At 51.1% G+C, this 20,150-nt stretch overlaps 1 protein-coding gene across 2 annotated transcripts in view; it reads left to right on the top strand.

Annotated features, from left to right (window-relative positions):
* The first annotated feature begins 7,811 nt into the window (after positions 1-7,811).
* Positions 7,812-20,150, top strand: part of LOC130039815 (phospholipase A and acyltransferase 3) — a 29,397-nt gene continuing 17,058 nt past the window's right edge. The window contains exons 1-2 of one of the 2 annotated variants that reach the window (XM_056131742.1): positions 7,812-7,900; positions 8,428-8,487. In XM_056131742.1, coding sequence (XP_055987717.1) covers positions 8,473-8,487 — 15 coding nt within the window. In that variant the 5' untranslated portion in view covers positions 7,812-7,900; positions 8,428-8,472. Of the gene's footprint in view, positions 7,901-8,092; positions 8,188-8,427; positions 8,488-20,150 lie in introns of those variants that run through there. The other variant, XM_056131743.1, reaches the window with a different exon arrangement.

Genomic DNA, 20,150 nt, shown 5'->3' with positions numbered 1-20,150 from the left:
TGGGTCACACCCGGCAATGCACAGGGGTTACTCCTGGCTCTGCGCTCAGGAATCACCCCTGGCGGTGCTCAGGGGACCATATGGGATGCTGGGAATTGAACCTGGGTCGGCCGCATGCAAGGCAAACGCCTTACCCGCTGTGCTATTGCTCCAGCCCCAATTTTCTTTTAACCTTTTAAGTTAGGATGTCACAGTGCCTTCTCTGAGAAGTCAATGTCCAGTATCCCTCCAAACAGAATTGGAGTCAGAACTTTGGAAAATATTTCTTGTAAGAAGGAAAATTTAGAATTGTGACTTTAAACCCCTAAATTTTCCATACAAAGAAAACTGAAACCACAAATAAAAACAAAAAGGGAGGGGAGGATCATAATTTTGAAAATTGCCAACAGTTTTCCATACATGGAACTTTGAAAAATGATTCCCCCCGCCACCCCCCACAAAAATTAGGGCAGGCAGGTTTTTAAGGAAATTTTTCTTCTTTGGGGAAAGAGTTCCGTGTGCCTGATCTCAAGTTTAAATGTAGTATTCTTAAGACCACAGAAGGGTCTCATCTGCTTCCCAAAGTTTTCCCATTCCAATGCCATCGTTGACTTCAGCCTTAATAAAGGAGTTAATACTGATCTTGAACTTAACAGATTGTTCTTTTCTGTTTTCTTTCTCTTTAAAAACTGAGTTGCTTAAGGCACTTTCTCAGATTCTTGCCTTTGACTTTAGAATGCAATCCGCTTTTTAAAAGTGCAATGAGACCAATTTACGCCATCGCTATAATAAAAGCATGTTTGTTTCTTATTTGCAAGAATAAAGATCCCTACAGCCTGATTATCTGTTGTCTTTTTTTTTTCCCCTCTTGACAGGTGGGATGGATTGGGGTGTGAGCCCGATGAGTGGGCTCCCTGAGGGGTTGGAGAATGGGCGTGAGCCTCTACTCCCCAGCCCTTCAGCACAATCTTGAACCCGGACCTTTGTGGCTTTGTCCTACATAGGAGGCTGTGGAGGTGGCCCCCAAATCACAAATCACTTTTTTTTTTTGCTTTTTGGGTCACACTTGGCTCTGCACTCAGGAATTACTCCTGGCGGTGCTCACGGGACCATATGGGATGCTGGGAATTGAACCGGGGTCGCCCATGTGCAAGGCAAACGCCCTACCCACTGTGTTATCGCTACAACCCCTCACAAATCACCTTTGTAGTCACAAGGACCCTGAGGGTTGTCCCCTGGCTGGCTGCCCTCTGGAGCCCACCATTGAATGCTTCCTCTCTGGGGTGAGGTTGCTTCAGCTCAACTGAGGCCCACCTGCATGGCGCAGTACGAGCTGGCACTGAACTAAAGCACATTTCTCCACTGGTGTGAAACACAGTAGGGTCAGCCTCCACCTGCCTGACATTTTTATTTTATTTTATTTCATTTTTTTATAATTTTATTTATTGAATCACTGTGAGAGCAGTTACAAAGCTTTTAGGTCTAAGTCTCGGTCATACAATGAAACACCCGTACCTTCACCAGTGCCCATTCTCCACCACCAAAAACCCCAGTATACCCCCATCCCACACCCTCCCCCTACCTGTGGGGCAAATTATTTCCACATTACTCTCTCTCTACTTTGATCACATTCAATGTTTTGACACCAGACCCACCATTATTATTTGGGATTTTACCCCAACACTCAGATCTGCTGAAAAGGCAACAGTAGACAATCTGTTTTCTATTGCTGGTTATGAATAACATAGCATGTCGCGTGGCTGCAGTAGTGGCCACACGATTTTGAAATTCCGAAATTTTAACACTTAAATCTGGAGGGATTTCTGCCAAAACCTGCTGGGTTCTGAGATTTGCTTCTGAGTCTCTGGGATCATGGCCGTTAAGCAGCTTGATCAGGAACCAGAAAAGCCGTTCATGGGCGGCGACTTAGGGTCTCGTTGGGACTGGGAGGAAAGGGCCGGCTCCACCCCCATCTTGTGAGGCCCCGCGTGTCTTGTCACTGAGGGCCCAAACCTGACTGTCCAGTGGCCTCTGGAGGATGGTGGTCACCGAGCTGCCTAGGGGGAGCAGGCAGAGGGACAACAACCTTTTACCCCCCGGGGTGGCCCGGCAACAGTAACCTACTGCAGGGTCCAGACACATTTCTGCCAAAAGCCGCTGGGTTCCGAGATTTGCTTCTGAGTTTCTGGGATCATGGCCGTTAAGCTGCTTGATCAGGAGCCAGAGAGGTGCCTGGCTGTTTTTAGGGCACGGGGGATGTTCACAAGTAGCGCAGGGGAGTGGTGAGGGGTTGGGGATGCTCGGCAGTAGGCAGGCCAAGCAGGCCAGCAGTAAGGATGCAGAGCTGCCCACGCCCATCCAGTGAAGGTGACTGTCAGGTCCCATGGCGGGGATCACACCGCAGTTCAGCGGTTTGCAAAGGAAGAGTGGGACGTGCATCGGAGGGGGAGGGCGCTGGAAGCAGGTGGGCACCTCGGCGGCTGGGCAGAGGCTGAGGCGAGGGAGTGTAGGGTGGGCCCGTGGAGGGGAAGAACAAGAGCAAACTTGGTCCGTTCTACCCATGCATCTCTCGGCAGACGGTAAGTGACTTCTAGGAGCTTGAGATCAAAAAAGGAATTAGAGCTAATTAGAATTAGTCTCATAACGTGGACTGCAGGCCTGGGCTGTGAGCTCAAGGGTGGCCATTTGCGCTGCGAACACAGATGCTGCCCACGGCAGCCCACTTACAACAGCCTTGGTGCAAAGATCACAATCACGGTCATCCTGTTCATTGATTGCCTCGAGCAGGCCCCAGTAAAGTCTCCTTCGTCCTAGCCCTGAGATTCTAAAAAGTGCCATATTCAAGGCTCTTTCAGGGTTAGGAGAATGAGACACATCATTGTTACTGGCATTTGGGATATTGGCTACGCCACAGGGAGTTTGCCTGACTCTGCAAAGAAGCTTTTTTAAAAACACTGCCTTGTTTTAGTTTGGGGGCTACATCAGCACTGCTCAAGGGTTCCTCTTGGCTCTGCGCCCAGGGATCACTCCTAGCAGTGCTCGGTGGATGATACGGGATGCCAGAAACTGAACTTGGGTCAGCAAGGCAAGCGCCCCACAATCGGGGCCCAGCACTGCCTGTATCCTAGAGAGGTTTCTGAGTGAAAGAGTAGAACACTGTCAGGAAGGAACGGCCCTTCTTTGCGGCCCAGCCTGTGTCCAGCTGGACGTGGAGACGAGAGACCGGGGCAGTGCTCTGGCAACTGTAAGAGAAGCACAGTCCTGGAGTGAAATGAATGACTGCTGGACGGACAAAAACTAATGCCCACCCCAGTTAGCAGTTTAGGCTGGCCATGTGGCAGACTGAGAGCTTGAATCACTGGAGGCATGTTCTGGAATATTCTTCAAAGGGGAGAGAGGTGGCAAGTTCTTCAGGGCCAATTCCTAGGGATTCCCTCTTGCCTTTTCAGTAGGCTTTGGAGGGGTTTCAGGAATGGGATTTCTGGTGAACTTATACTTACCTTCCCTTTCCAAAAGTGTGTTTTTCTGGTCAGAGCAAACTCAAAACGTGTCCTTAGGAGTTGTGGAGGTCTCACGGGGGCAGAGCCTCTGCTCTGCATCTGTAGAACCTGGGTTTGTTGCCTGCTCACTACCAGGGGAGCCCTGGCAGCCTCTGAGCTCCTCTGGCTCTGGTCCTGGTGACCCCCAATTACCAATGTGGTGACCCCAGTGAATCTTATCAGCGCAGGGTCGAGGCAGCTCCACATTGAACCAAATGAGCTCCCTGAGCACTGTTTGGGAGCACCCTAACCCACCCACACTTGATCACTTGACATCCCGTTACTCATCGATTTGCTCGAGTGGGTGTCAGTAGCGTCTCCATTCGTCCCTGTCGCATGCTAGTGTAGCCCAATGGCGTCTGCTCGTTCTAGGAAAACAAAGAGCCTCAAACCGATTATTCAGGATCTTGACGAAGAAGTCTGACCATCTTGTAGGTGGGCGGCCACGCGATCTTTTGATGTCCCGTGGAATCCAGTTGCTAATGGCTCTAGTCCAGCGGTCGTCTCCAAATCTTATTACGTGTCCAGCCCATCTGATATTTGATGCCTTGGCAAACGAGACAGCATCCCTAATTTTTGACCATCAATGGAGTTGGAACTCTGGATTCTTTCTCTCATTTGAGTGAAGTGTGATACTCCAAGCATAGCTCTTTCGATTCCTCTTTGGGAGACCCCAATAGCGTTCTCATCCTGTTTCGTAGGGCGTATGTCTCTGAGGCGTATGTTAATGCAGAAAGAACAGTGGAATCGAAGAGCTGTGCCCGGAGCCGGAGGTTCTTCGTCCTCTTAGCTATTTCTTCAACACTCTTGGAGATGTTCCAAGCCGCTCTCTTCCTCCTGCGCAACTCAGGTGTCAGGTTATTCATCATGTTGACTTCTCGATCTAGGTACACATAACTGTTGCATTTGGAGATGGTCATTCCATTGAGAGCGAATGGAACGTCAGGAACGAGACTGTTTCTCATAAACATTGTCTTTGTGAGATTCAGCTGGAGTTCGACCTTTCCACACTCATGGTCGAAGTTGGCCAGCATTTGTGCTACTTGGCTAATCTTTGGTGTTATTAGAACAATGTCATCAGCAAAGCGGAGATGGTGTAGTTGCTGACCATCTATCTTCACTCCCATTCCTTCCCGTTCCAGTCATCGCATGATGTTCTCGAGGGTGGCACTGAAGAGTTTTGGTGAAATAGTATCACCCTGCTGAACCCTTCTCTTGACATGGATGATCACTTCTTTGTAGAATGGTGAGATCCTGGTAGTGAATCCATAATACAGCTCACGAAGGATCCTGATGTATTGAGTTTGAATGCCCTGTTTGGCTAGGGCTTTGATGACTGCTTCCGTCTGTCTCAACAGAATCAAAGGCCTTCTTTAAATCAATGAACTTTAGACAGTGGCATCTTGAACTCCCAAGAAACCTCAATGAGCTTGGTTATCGTGTGGATATGGTCCATCGTGCTGAATCCTTTGCGGAACCTGTCTTGCTTGAATGGTGGTCCTTCATCTAGTGTTCTGCCAGTCCTATTCAGGATGACTTGAGTGAACAGCTTGTAGACGACAGACAACAAGCAGATCGGGCGATAGTTGCCAATGTCATGGAAGTCTCCCTTCTTGTAGAGTAGTACAGTCCTGCTGGTTTTCCATTGCGACAGAACCTTGCATTCAGACAGGTAGCGCGTGAAGAGCCGAGCCAGTGTATTGATGAGTACTGACGAGGTGTTTGGGTCTGACCTTGTCTGGTCCAGGAGCTGTTTGCTTCTTTACTGACAAAATGGCGTGTCGGATTTCAAAAGGGAGAACATTGGGAACGACATATCCATTCTGCGGAATTTGGTATGTGTGCAGGTGGACGTGGTTATGGAAGAGATCCAAGTAGAAGTCATGGATAATCTTCTCCACTACCCTTCTGGAAGATGTGATAGATCCATCAGGACTGCCCCCCGCCCCCCCCCACACACAAAAGAATAAAATGATGTTTGCAGAGAGCAGTCTGGATTAACAAGCCGGGTCCAGTGGGCTCGAGGCACGCTGTGCTGTGAACCTCGGAGCAGCCTCCCTTTCCACTCTCTGCCCGCCCCCCTGCCCCCCCACTTTCCTTCTCTCATCCCAGCCCTGTTTCTCAGAACCCCCAATACCCGCTGCCACCCCCAAGTCTCTCAGTTTCTCCGACTCCCAGAGAAGCAAGGTCTGGAGAAGCCATTCTCCTTCGAGGGCAGAGGATTAAAAAGAAAGATCCGCCTCCCCTTTCCTGCCCCCCAGCCCGGACTCCAAAATCAGATGAAGGGGGGCTGCAAGGTGGGGGTGCAGGAGAGCTGAGGCTTTGGAGTCAGTTGTGGGGCGGATCCTGTGAGTGCCCTGTCTGGGGTGTGTCTGTCATGCTGGTGCCCCCGCCCTGCCTGCTGACTCCTCGGCCCCCAGAGCGGCTGCGCAGAGCTCCTCCAGAGACCTGTGTGCAGGTGACAGTAACGTCACACCCTGGTCCCCTGAGAGAGCTGTGTTTTTTGTCTTTCCTGGCACTGTAACAGGAGAAAGGAAGATGTTAGGGGAAGTGCCCTCCAGATGATTCCAGAAGAGCAGACGGTAGTCTGGTTTCTTCAGAACCAAACCTTTCCTGGGTGCTGAATGGCCTGCCTGACCGATGGGTGCGCCCTAGGCTGGCCCCTGGCCTCTGAGTAATAGTGTACCTGTGTTTGTGATTGGTATTTGCCGTGACTCCCGAGCGGGGAAGCCAGTGAGTAACCGGGTGAGACAGCACAACACGGTGTTAATAACAGCCAGCAGACCCGAGCGGGCGCTCTCACGTGCCAGGAACGGGGCTCAGAGGCTAGTAAGTCTCATTTTATTACCTGCTCTCCCTTTGGGGAAGGCGCTTTTATGTCTGATGCATCTGCAGTGTCATTGCTCCACTTCACAGACCAGCAGACTGAGGCTTGGGAAGAGAACCTTGTCCTGCGTCATCCTGTAAGCCAGTGGCAAGGCCGGGATTGGTCCACGCATCCTGTTCCCAAAGCTCAGTCCTGTCTGAAGTTGGCAGGGATGTAAAGAACCAGGAGCTGGTCCTACTCCTGTCAACTCACTCGCACATTCATTCATTCATTCATTCACTCACTCATTCATGGGATGCCTACTTGTGCCAGATTTGAGCAGTAGCTGATGGCTTAAGTCCCTCTAGTTGTATTAGCTGTTCAGGGCTTGCTCCTGGCTCTGCTCTCAGGAACCACTCCTGGTCAGGCTCAGGGAATCCATATGCATGCACTATCCACTGTACTCTCTCTCCATCCCTGTGGCTAGAAGTTCTTCCTTCCTTCCTTCCTTCCTTCCTTCCTTCTTCTTCTTCTTCTTCTTCTTCTTCTTCTTCTTCTTCTTCTTCTTCTTCTTCTTCTTCTTCTTCTTCTTCTTCTGTCTTCTTTCTTGTTTTTCTTTCTCTTTCTCTCTTCTCTCTTTTTCTTTCTTCTCTTTTTCTTTCTTTCTCTCTTTCTTTATTCCTCTTTCTTTCTTTCTTTCTTTCTTTCTTTCTTTCTTTCTTTCTTTTTGCGTCACACCCAGCGATGCACAGAGGTTACTCCTGGCTCTGCGCTCAGGAATTACCCCTGGTGGTGCTCAGGGAACCATATGGGATGCTGGGAATCGAACCCAGGTTGACTGCGTACAAGGCAAACACCCTACTTGCTGTGCTATTGCTCCAGCCCCTCTTTCTTTCTTTCTTTCTTTCTTTCTTTCTTTCTTTCTTTCTTTCTTTCTTTCTTGTTTTTCTCTTTCTCTTTCTTCTCTCTTTTTCTTTCTTTCTCTCTTCTTTCTTTCTTTCTTGCTTGCTTGCTTTCTTTCTTGCTTTCTTTCTTGCTTTTTGGGTCACACCTGGCGATGCCCAGGGGTTACTCCTGGCTCTGCACTCAGGGATCACCCCTGGCGGTGCTCAGGGAACCATATGGGACACTGGAAATCGAACCTGGGTCGGCTGTGTCCAAGGCAAACGCCCTACCCGCTGTGCTATTGCTCCAGCCCCTCTTTTCTCTTTCTTTCTTTCTTTCTTTCTTTCTTTCTTTCTTTCTTTCTTTCTTCCTTCCTTCCTTCCTTCCTTCCTTCTTTTTTTTTTTTTTTTTTTTTTGCACCACACTCCGCGACGCTCAGGGCTCACTCCTGGCTCTGCACTCAGGAATTATTTCTGAGAGCGTATGGGATGCCCAGGATCTGAACCCGGCGTGGCCGGGTGCCAGGCAAACGTTCTCCCGCTGTCCTATCACTTTCTTTTTCTGCAAGCCCTTTGCCTTTGAAGAGCTCTCAGACGGTTTTAAATCTCCCAGTGTCAACAGGCCACTGCGTTCCGGCAGCCAAGTGTACCTACGGGGAGGCCAGCACACCCCAAGTTTCCAGATTCTGTCGGTCAGTAGCTCCACTCGCAAGAGGGTCAGCGGACTGGTCCAGGGCGCCCCCCCGGGGGGTGGAGGGCGAGGAGGGGGGTGACCGGGAGGCATGGGGTGGGGTGGGGTGACGCCGAAGCCCGCGCGGACTGTCCCTGGGGCCCGGGCAGTGCCCGGCTGCCCGGCGAGGCCGGTCATTAGCCAGGCAGCGGGGAGGGGCCGGGTGACCTCACTCGCCGGACTCTGCGGCCATTAAACCGGCCACTTCCCAGGCCAGCCGGCCGTCCTGCTCCTGCCGCCGTGCGCCAGGTGGGTGGAGCGGTCCCTCCCGAGGCTTGGGGCGCCCGGGCGGGCACCCGAGGGCGCTGCGGGGGTGGGTAGGGAGGCCGGGTGAGCGGGGTAAACAAGTCGGGGCGCGGCCTGCAGGGTGCGGGCCAGCCCCGCGCTGACCGTCGGGACGCACTGGGCGCCGCCGGGGTGGGGGCTTGGGGTCTCGGGGTCCCGCCTTCCGAGAGTGACACGCACCCCGGCTCCCCCCGCCCTGCCCAGGCTCCTCCCGCCGCCGCTGACACTGAGGGTCCCGGAGGAGAGAAGATGCGCGCGCTCATTGTAAGTGGGCTGGGGGTGGGGTGTGGCGGGGTGCGGGGCCATCCCGGAGGACCTGGCGGGGCGGGGGTGGGGGCTGGCGGGGCAGCAGGTGTCCGGCGGGGTCAGCCAGCGACCACTTGTTGCAGCGGCTCGGGGCTTGCGCCGGCGCGCTGGGTCCGGCTGGGGGTTCCAGGCTGGACGCTGCTGCCCCGCGGGAAGGCGGCGGTCACCAGCCACCCCGCGTCCGCTTCCGTTCCCCCAGGCACCCCGAGCCACGCCTGGGGCTGTCGGAGGCTGCCTCTGTCATCCTGTCCCGCAGCACACTCGCCGGGTCACCTGCCAGGAAGTTCTTTTTTGCTAGCGTGATGGGTTCCATGTGGGGGCGGAGAGACAGTCCACTGCCAGGAGTGACCCCCGAGCACAGAGCCAGGAGTCAGCCCTGATTTACCCAGGGTGTGGCTCCCCAACAAAGAAAAAAGAAAAAACATAAAAGGACTTAGCTTAACCTTCAGCCCTGAGAAAACGGCTGGGGTTTTTTTTTTTTAGTTGTTGTTTATCTTTTTGGGTCATATCCAGTGATGCTCAGGGGGTATTCCTGTCTCTGTGCCCCAGGAATCGCTCCTGGCTGTGCTTGGGGGATCATGTGGGATGCCAGGGATGGAACCCGAGTCCGCCGGGTGCAGGGCAAACTCTCTACCCGCTGTACTATTGCTCCGGCCCCACAGCTGGGGGTTTCCAATCGAGTTCCAATCCGCTTTCCCCCCTCTGAGATCAGACATTGATGCAGTGCCTGAAATAGGGCTTCCTGGTCCTCTCCAGTCCCTCAGGAACTCACTATTATTGTTATTTGACCGACATCCAGAGTTCCTGGGATCTAAAGTATCCCTCTTCACGTGGTAAATCACAGTTATAATAAAAAATATATATCCCTCTCCTCTGGGGGCCAGATTGATAGTATAGCCGATAGGGCACGTGCTCTGCTCACACCCCACCAGATTCCACCCCCAGCACCCCACGTAGTCCCCCATGCCCATCAGGAGTGATCCCTAAGTGCAGAGCCAGGAGTAAGCTCTGAGCATCACTGTGTGTGGCCTAACCCTCCTCTCCCAATAATAATAATCAAATAAAATATCCCTTTCTTCTGTCTGCGTCCTTGTTTTCAGTCATAATCCTGAAATGACAGTAATAATGTCGAGAACAGAAACAATGCAAACCTTTTTTTAATTGACTAGTGTATGTAAAATCATGCAGTGAAAACAATAAATGTAATCGAGTAAAAGCAGAACAGCAGCAGACTGACCATTTTTAATAGTATTATTGTATTTTTGGAAAAAAAAAGGAAAAACAAGGGGCTGAGAGTTAGTGTAGGGATTAGGGTGCTTGCCTGGCACACTGTCGACTCTGGTTCGATCCCTGGCACTGCATTTGGACCCTCAAGCACCGCCAGGAGTGATCCCTGAGCACAGAGCCAGGAGGAAACCCCGAGTTCCATGGAGTGTGGCCCAATGCACCCCCAACCTCCAAATCAAGGGGGTAAAACATTCCTAGGCATAGGTCGGTTGCAGTATTGAATAATAATACTTTCTGTCAATTTCTGAATACCCGACAGGGCTTTGTCAAGATGACTCTTTGCATAATTGTGTACAGTATTTCATCAAGCTCTATTTAGCAACTCCTTTGCCCGCAGTTCAGTGAAGAATTGAATTGTGAAAGCTTCATTCACATGGAAACAGATATACAGATACAAAAATAATTTTTTTTTTTTTGCTTTTTTGGGTCACACCCAGCGATGCTCAGGGGTCACTCCTGGCTCTGCACTCAGGAATTACTCCTGGCAGTGCACAGGGGACCATATGGGATGCTGGGAATCGAACCCGGGTCGGCCGCGTGCAAGGCAAACGCCCTACCCACTGCTATTGCTCCAGCCCTCAGATACAAAAATCTTTATTTTATTTTTATTTTTTAAATTTCAGCATGTTTTATTTATATCTATTAAAACATGCCATGGTTATTTTTATAGGAACAGCATTGAATTTGTATAGTGGTTTTTGTTTATTTTATTTTATTTATTTTTTTCCTTAAATTTTTATTAGTGAAACACCAAGGGTCCGTCTCTCCTCTCCTTGTCGGACAAGCATATGAGCATATATGATATAAATCATTTTGTATGGATACAGTGAGAAATATCTTAAACTTGTAGAATTGCTCTCCTAGGGCCATCTCGATCTCAGACTACAGTGCTCAGGCCAGATAGTCTTTCCCACCCCTAGCAGGATCCTAGTCTCGTCGTTACCTTTGGATCATGACAGCATTTGTCTATGATCAAACTCTTAACCTATAGTTAAGAATCGTGGCACTTTGGCCTGGCCCATCTCGCTGCCAGGGTAGCTCACCGCTTGCCCTGGGTCCATTCAGTCTCTTGTCGGGACCCTGCTTTTGGGGTGTTAGGAACTAAGGGCAACTGAGGCTTAAGTTGAGAAAGCAGATGCCTGGGAGTGAATAATATTCAAAGCCAATCAAATCCTAAGTTACAATGCATAATGTTAACGGCCTTCCTGTATCTATACAAAAAGGATATTGCTTTAAAGTAAACTGTTCATAAGGCATAAGGAGGAAAAAGGCAATATTTCACTTATACATATAAAATCATAGATTTCTGGGAAACTGATCTTACAGTCTGATTAAGGGGAAAGCTGATTAACTGGGTGGGGAAGAGAGCATAGGGAAGACTGTTTACAGATAAACACAATGGAGTGGAAGTGCCTCAGGAGCACTGTGATGGGTGTAACCAGATTGATGGGTATAACCAGATAAACCTAAGATTCTTGTGGAAGAAGGACAAAGCAATGCCACCCTACATATCCCCCTTTTTAGTTTACAAAAACACAAAAATTTGAAATAGAAAGAGTAACGATTACAAACACAAAAGTCTCATTTGATAACAATTTGAAGTTGTTTCTGCAACAGCAACAGTATTAACCTAAAATATTTGGAGCTATATTCCAACAGGTGATTAAACCCAGGATCTCATATACATGCAGAGTATCCCACTCTATCACGGAGCTACATCCCTTATGTCTTAAAAAAAAAATCCAGGCTGGGAATGCAGTTCAATGGGGAGTTACGTACCTTACACATGTGAGACGCTGAGCTTCATTCCTGGTACCCTAATAGATAAAGTCAAATAAAATCCTAGCAATGTTTTCTTTGTGGGGATGGGGTTGGGTCCATACCCTGAAGTGCTCAGAGTTTACTCCTGGCTCTGTGCTCAGGGATCATTCCTGGTGCTGCTCAAGGAACATTATAGTGTGTTGGGGCTGGTCTCCAGGTCGGCCACAAGCAAGAGAAGCGCCCAGCCCACTCCACTATTTCTCAGAAATCTTAGCAGCTTGTTTAGTTTTGGGGTAACACCCGCTGGTGTTCAGGACTTCCTCCTGGTTCTGTGCTCAGGGATCACTCCTGGTGGGTCTCAGGGAACCATAGAGATGATGGGGATTGAACACTGGTCGACCGTGTGCGAGGCAGGCGCCCGCCCCGCTGGACGTTTCTTCAGCCCTGGTCTCTTTCTTTTTAAACACAGGAAAACAGAGGCCCTGAGGGCTGACCACACTAGCCACGCAGTGTGTGACCCCGGGCTGCTTGACACAGTTAGAGTTGCCAGTTGAATGGACACGAGTAGCTGAGTGTGTGCGTGTGTATGTGTGTGTGTGTGTGTGTGTGTGTGTGTGTGTGTGTGTGTGTGTGCGTGCCTAGGCTGGCCTGGCAGCCCGGCCTAGCCTGTTCTCTGATTAAACCTCCGCACAGATCACCTTGGTAAAGCTTTAGGAAGGCTTGCTTTGAGGTTCACCTTGACACATGATGGAACCTCAAATGTTAACTAGTACCAGAGCACTTGGACCAATTAGAGTAGCTTTATGGAAAGAGCAGTATGTGGTCGTTTTGGGGTCACACCTGCTTGTTGTTTTGGGGTCATGCCCAGTAGTGCTCAGGCCTTACTTCTGACTCTGCTCAGGGATCAGTCCTGGCAGTGCTTGGGGGACCCTCTGGGATGTCGGGGATTGAACCTAGGTCGGCCGTGTGCCAGGCATACGCCCTCCCCACTGTGCTATGGCTCTGGCCCCGGAAGAGCAGTATTAAATCACGGATATTACTGAAACGTGGCGGCATGAGGGACAGTAAGGCAGACTTGTGGCGTGTCTAGATTGAAAATCCCACGGGGCTGGAGAGATAGCACAGTGGGTAGGGCATTTGCCTTGCACGCAGCTGACCCCGGTTCGATTCCCAGCATCCCATATAGGGTCCCCTGAGCACCGCCAGGAGTAATTCCTGAGTGCATGAGCCAGGAGTAACCCCTGTGCATCACCAGGTGTGACCCAAAAAGTAAAAAAAAAAAAAAGAAAAAAGAAAAAAGAAAATCCTCTATGAACAACTCACCTCTGTTTGGAAACACAGCTCCCGTCCCTCTGTTCCCCAGAACATGCAGTTGCCCAGTTCTTAGGGTTCTTTTGGGGAGGTTCGGGGTTGAATGTTGGGCCCCACTCCACAGTGCTCAGGGGTTATTCCTGGCTTTGTCCTCAGGACTGACCCCCTAGTGGTGCTTGGGGGAACCACATGTGGTGCTGGGGTTTCCAACCACTTGCAGGAGGACTCCCGCCTCTGACTGTCCGGGCATGGTTCTTAAAGCTCACATGGCCCTGCACTCTCAGTGCACCCCAGGATTCCTGGGGTCAGACCCGACACTTCTGTTTCTAAGGTGGGAGCCCCTCCCCCCATGGCTCCCATACCCTGCAGCCAAGTGGCCACGAGACCCCAAGGTCTGGGAGATGCCTTGGCCTGCCTGGGCTCTGAGAGAGATCTTGGATGTTTCTGTCAGTGGGCTGCAGCCAGACACCCTGCAGCAGGACGGGGCTCTGGGGGGCTGAGCAGGAAGCAGGGTGTCCCCCAGTCTCTGCCACCGGGCAGAGTTGGGGTGTTGGGGGATGCAGAAGGAGGGGGAGCTCCTCTTGGGGGGACGTTTGAGGTTTAAGGTAAACACCGATGGCAAGTCAGGCCTCTCAGTGACACCCAGGCAAAGCTTGCTTGGTGTGTGAGTGTGTGTGTGTGTGTGTGTGTGTGTATGAGTATGTGGGGGATGTCTGTGTGTCTATATGTGTGTCTGTTTCTGTGTCAGTTTGTGTGATTGTGTGGGTATGTGCGTGAGGATGAGTATGTGGGGTTGTCTATGTGTCTGTCTCTGTGTGTGTTTGTGTGTGTGTATATGTGTGAGGATGAGCATCTGGGGGAGTGTCTGTGTATCTGTGTGTGTTAGTTTATGGTCCGTGGGAATGTATATAGGTGAGTGGGGTGTGTATCTCTGTGAGTGTATAGATGTGTGTGGGTATGTCTCTGTGTGGGGTATGTTGTTTGTCTCTGTGTGTGGGTATGTGTGGGCATCTGTGTGAGAGTGTATGAATGTGTACATGTCTGTGTGTATAGGCATGTGTCCGTGTGTGAGTATGTAAATATATAAATGTGTGGGCGTATGTGTGAGTGCATGTATGTGTGTGGGCGTATCTGTGTGCATGTGCGTGAGTGTATGTGTGCGTGTGGGCCTATCTCTGTGAATACGTGTGTTGTGTGTGCATGTATGTGGGCCTCTCTCTGCGTGTGAATATAGGGGGAAACTCGGGTGCCCTGGCATGGAGGGATGAGAGTGGCTTGGCGTCAGGCAGAGATGCGGGGGCAGCCCCCAGAGCTGGGCCACTGTTCCCGCTACTTGTTACCAGCTGCCGTGAGGGGTGTGAGGGTCCCCTGAGACCGGGCAGGAGGAGTCCCTGCAGGAGTATGCATGACCATGACCTTTGGGCAACTGAGCTGGGCCTGGCACCCGCCAGAGCCACAGGGCGCTCTCTGACCCGGCTGGTAAGTGTGAGTGAAACACCAGCTCCACCCTCCCGGAACCTCGTGCCCGGCACCTGGTGCTGTCCCGTCACAGGCATCACTACTTCTGCAAGGACCCGGGTGATAGCACAGGCATCACCTGCTCCCCCCGAGCAACCCGCTTGGACCAGAGCAGCTCAGAGAGGTTAAGTGATTCCGCAGGTCACCCAGCAGCAGGGCAGGGCAGACCGGGACAGTGTCCCCACGCCTCCTGCCCCCTTGGCAGTGGCATGCCCACTCCCTGCCACCAGGCACCTTCTGGGGCCTGCTCGGTCCTCAGGGTTCTCATGCCCAGCTTTTAGACACCCCCCCACCCCATCCCCTGGGCACACCTGGCACAGAGGGGCTGGAGCTTGGCCTGAGACCCGAGTTTCACCATTTCAGTGTCTCAGCTCTGGTCCCCGCCAGCTTCCCAAACTCCAACAGCAACAACACCCCAAAAACGTGGCAGCCAGCTGAACTCTGAACGCAGGGGGCCCTCAAGAGAATCCTGAATCGGGAGCTAGAATGATCCGTTTTCACATTCAGGAAGCAGGCTGCAAAGTGGGGTCCCTTGTCTACAGCTGCACAGGGGAGACCCCAGATTTGAAATCAGGCTGTCTGGCTGGGGTGCAGGGGAGTCCCCCTTGGGCTGTGATGGATGATAAGTGGCTTCAGAAAGCAAAATCCCTCTGGATTTAGGGAGCGGGGTGATAGCACAACGCTAAGGTGCTGTGTGTAAACTCACACAAAGTGGGCTCGGCACCCACAGCGGCGGTGGCTCTATCTCTCCCGCCGCCCGCGTTAGGTAGTCTCACCCTTCTCCCACCCCGGAGAGGTCGATGGCGATGGTCAGGCAGAGGAAGGAACGAGGGCCAGGCTGGTAGGTATTAGTCGTAGTTTATTCTGATTCTCTCCTCATCTCTCCTTCTGTCTCTGCCCCGTCTCTCTCTGCCCCCCATTCTTCCTCCTCCAGCTACTTCATTCTCCTTCTCCACCCCCCTTCATCCTCCTCTCTCTTCTGATCCTCTATGAACTCTCTTCTGCCTTCTGCCCCCATCTCACTCCTACAGTACAGTTAAATCCTCTCTCCATGAGGAATTGGGGAAACAATTACATATAGGTGTGGTCACAATCAATAGGGGTGGAGATCAACAGGGGTAGAAATCTTGGCCTCAGGGAAGACCACTCCTAGGACAGATCCTTCCTCAGCAGGAGGACCCACCCTAGAGCAGAATCCCATGGGCGTGCCTCTCCTTTCCTTGTCCGACAAGCATACAAGAATATAATATAAATCATTTTGTATGGATACAGTAAGAAATATCTTAAACTTATAGAATTGCTATCCTAGGGCCATCTCGATCTCAGACTACGGTGCTCAGGCCAGATAGTCTTTCCCACCCCTAGTAGGATCCTAGTCTTGTCTTTACCTTTGGATCATGACAGCATTTGTCCATGATTAAACTCTTAACTTATAGTTAAGAATCGTGGCACTTTGGCCTGGCCCATTTTGCTGCCAGGGTAGCTCACCGCTTGCCCTGGGTCCATTCAGTCCCTCGTCGGGACCCTGCTTTTGGGGTGTTAGGAACTAAGAGCAACTGAGGCTAAGTCGAGAAAGCAGATGCCCGGGAGTGAATAATATTCAAGGCCAATCAAATCCTAAGTTACAAAGCATAATGTTAATGGTCTTCCTGTATCTATACAAAAAGGATATTACCTTAAGGTAAACTATTCATAAGGCATAAGGAGAGGAGAAAGGCAATATTTCACTCATATATATAAAATCATAGATTTCTGGGAAACTGATCTTACAGATTAACAAAGTCTGATTAAGGGGGAAGCTGATTAACTGGGTGGGAAGGAGAGCATAGGGAAGACTGTTTACATGTTTACATGTAAACACTACGGAAGTGGAAGTGCTTCAGGAGCACTGTGATGGGTGTAACCAGATTGATGGGTGTAACCAGATAAACCTAAGCTGCTTGTGGAAGGACAAAGCAATGTTACCCAACAGTGCTGTGCACACCATCAGGCTTGGTCCCCAAGTGAGCCCTGAGCACAGAGCCAGGAGTAAACCCTGAGCACTGACGGGTGTGCCTCCCCCCACCAAACAAAACAAAACCAAAGAAAAAAATCGCTCTGAATTGAAACCCAAAGCAACTCTATTTTCTGTATCCTTCCACCTGGAAAAACAATAGCCCCACCCACCCCCACCCACCCCCTTGACTGAGGGTTGGCGCATCTGCTGGCGGCCTTGAGTTAAAGGGAAACACTTGACCTGGTCTCAACCCGGTGTTGAAAACACCCTTGCCAGTGCGTCCTCGCCTCTGGTCCCGTGCGGTGCCCGCGGCCGAGGGCGGGCGTGGTGGAGTTGTGGGCTGAGTGTGGGTCGTCATGCAGAGACTCCGTTGTTGGAGCCAGGTGATGTGTGGCGGGTTGGGCTGCCTCCTTCCTCCTTGGCGTGAGGGGAGAGGCTGGGCTCCAAGTTCCCGCGTTGCCACTTTCAGGCTGCTCTGGGGCCGTTGTCATCAGTTTCTGTCACCTCAGATGCAGCCTCAGTTTTCCCACCTGCAAAATGGGGTGTGCTTGTCCATCTCAGCCTTCCCCTCACCCTTCTTTGTGCACCCTCTCCCGGGGCCGCTCTCGTTTTGTGCTGCATGGTGGAATCACCTGGAAGCTTTTCTTCGGTTTTGATTTGGTTCAATTCCTGGCAGTGCTCGGGGCTTGTTTCTGGCTCTGTGCTCAGGGATCCACTCCTGATGGGGCTCAGGGGACTATACGGGATGCTTGGGGTTGGACCCGGGTCACTGTGTGCAAGACAAGCACCATTGCTACTGTACTTTCTCTCTGGCCCCCCAATGAGTATATTTAAGCCTTTTGGAGAATTGGAAAAGAAGTAAAAGGAAAGTAAAGACTGTCTATATCTTGGGGTGTTTCCCCAGTTTTTATGTTTTATAATTATTTTAATTCTTACAGTTTTAAAAACATGCTATTCGGGGCTGGAGCAATAGCACAGCGGGTAGGGTGTTTGCCTTGCACACGGTCAACCCAGGTTCGATTCCCAGCATCCCTTATGGTCCCCTGAGTATCGCCAGGAGTAACTCCTGAGTGCAGAGCCAGGAGTAACCCCTGTGCATCTCTGGGTGTGACCCAAAAAAGAAAAAGAATGCTATTCATGTAAAGCATTTCATTAACCATATGTTGTAAATGATTTCTTGTCTTTAAGTGTTATTTTATTTTACTTTTTTTGGGGTTTTGGACCACATCCTGCAATGCTCAGGGCTGCTGTGGGCTGGGCTCAGAGATCACTCCTGGTGGTGCTTAGGGGACCATAAGGGTGCTCCCGGGTCGGCTGTGTGCAAAGCGAATACCTGATGTGCTGTAATATTTCTCTAACCCCAAGGAGTGCTCTTTTGGTCTGTTTGTTTTGGGGCCACATCCAACGATGCTCAGGGTTACTGTGGGCTCTGCACTCAGGGATCTCTCCTGGCGGTGCCTGGGGGACCCCATGGGCTGTTGGGGATTGAATCTGGCTCACTGCCTGCAAGGCCAGCGCCCTCCCCACTTTACTACCTCTCCGGTCCTGGATCGCTTATTTTTAATAAGGCCACATCCAGCTGTGCTGGGTTGGGGGCCCTGGGGTGCCTGGTGGAACTCAGGCCTCACACATCCAAGTCCTGTGCTCTGCCACCTGAGCACAGCCCAGACCTCTCAAACAGAAACAGCCTGCAGGGCCCCAGGATGGGCCTGGGAGAGGCTCTTTGGCCTCTGGATGGCGCTATTGAGCACCCGCTGTGTTGTAGTAATGGGAGTCTTGGGATCGTCTTTCCTCGTGGCGTTTCCGGTTAAGGACTTCTATGAACAGAAACTAGTTGAAGAGATGAGTTGTGTGTGTGTGTGTGTGTGTGGTACTGGGGTTTGAACTCAGGGTCTCACATATATGAAAGGCAAGTGCTCTAGGACTGAGCTACACCCCTGGTCCAAAGTTAGATTTTAGGGCCAGAGAGATAGTACAGGAGAGGTGGCAGCTGACCCAGTTTGCATCCCTGGCACCACATCTGATCATGGAACCAGTGAGCACTGCCTGATGTGGCTCCGAACTTCTGCCAAACAAACAAAATCACAGAGAGATGGTACAGAGTGGACGGCACTTGCCTTGCATGTGTTCAACCCAGGTTCAATTCCCAGCACCCCATATGGTTCCCCGGCCCCTGCCAGGAGTGATTCCTGAGTGTGGAGCCAGGAGTAACCCCTGAGCACCACCAGATATGGCCTCAAAACTGAAATACAGGGGCCGGAGTGATAGAACAGTGGGTAGGGCATTTGCCTTGCATGTGGCTGACCCGGGTTCGATCCCTGGCATTCCATACGGTCCCCTGAGTACTGCCAGAGGTAATTCCTGAGTGCAGAACCAGGAGTAACCCCTGAGCATTGCCAGGTGAACCCAAAAAGCAAAAACAAAAAGGAAAAAAAAAACCCTGAAATACATCCCTTCGTCTCCCACAAAAAGATCAGTTTTTGGGAGCCAGAGAGATAGTACAGAGGGTAGGACGTTTGCCTTGCACGCGGCTAACCTGGGTTCGATCCCTGGCATCCCATAGGGTCCCCCAGCTCTGCCAAGAGTGATTCCTGAGTGAAGAGCCAGGAGTAAACCTCTGAGCATCTCTGGGTGTGACCCAAAAAGCCAAAAAAAAAAAAATCAGTTTTTAACTTGCATTAAGTTAATGGCTATGAGGTAGGATATGTAATTTTATATTAATGATTATACATATTTAGTATATTTTAAATGTTAAATTTAAATATTTGAAAACTAAATATTTAATTGTATTATGTTGGTGATAAATATTGTTCCTTTAAAAATGATACTTATCTTCTATTTAAATTTTTAGTTGAGTTTTATTTACTTTTTATTTATTGTTTCAGAGCCAAATGGTATACCACCATTTTCCAACTTACTTTCTTGATAGTCCCCGTGTCTGCTCACTTGGGCCCTTCTGGACCTCTGTGCCGATGTGGGCAGGGGCTCATTCACTGGGCACCTGACTAGTGGGTGTTCGTGTTATTTTTCCAATGTGACTTTCGTAGGCAGAAATTCTGCTCAGTTCACTTGCTCTGGAGCGTGGCTGTTACTGGCCCTTTGAAACGCGGCCTTTGTGAGGAGATAAAGATGTTTTGTTCTGAAAAGCCTGTGGGTGCAGACTCAGTTTGGCCCTTGTTATCACGTGGGGTGTCGTGGGGGAGTGCCCTGGTCACTGGGCCAGCTGGAGCCCCCCTGCCCCCAACCTCCCCTGGAGAGGCAGTTTCATCTGCCATACCTCTCCTGCTGGCCCACCCAGGGTCCAGCCTCGGGGCAGCGGGATCCAGCGGGACTTCTGGGACAGAGCCAGGCCAGGGTCCTGCTGCCCCTGGAGATTTCCTGTGGAAGGAGAGTCACTGGGTCACTATGGTCACTATGCGGTGGTTGCTGCAGTGACTCAGCTTAGCTCTTTTTTTTTTTTGCTCTTTTGGTCACACCCAGCGATGCCCAGGGATTGCTCCAGGCTCTACATTCAGGAATAACTCCTGGCGATGCTGGGGGACCCTGTGGGATGCCAGGGATCGAACCCAGGTTGGCCGCGTGCAAGGCAAAAGGCACCCCCCACCCCCACCCCCACTGTGCTATCACTCTGGCCCTCGGCTTAGCTCTGATGGCGAGGAAGCAGCCAGGAAAAGCTGAGGCCTGCTCCTGTCATTCCCTGTCACGGAACGTGCCCTTCTGACACTGCCCTTCACCCTTAGGATATGTT

Source organism: Sorex fumeus, unplaced genomic scaffold (assembly GCF_029834395.1).
Source record: "Sorex fumeus unplaced genomic scaffold, SorFum_2.1 ptg000093l, whole genome shotgun sequence".
Taxonomy (NCBI): domain Eukaryota; kingdom Metazoa; phylum Chordata; class Mammalia; order Eulipotyphla; family Soricidae; genus Sorex; species Sorex fumeus.
This window is presented reverse-complemented; position numbering and strand designations above follow the sequence as displayed.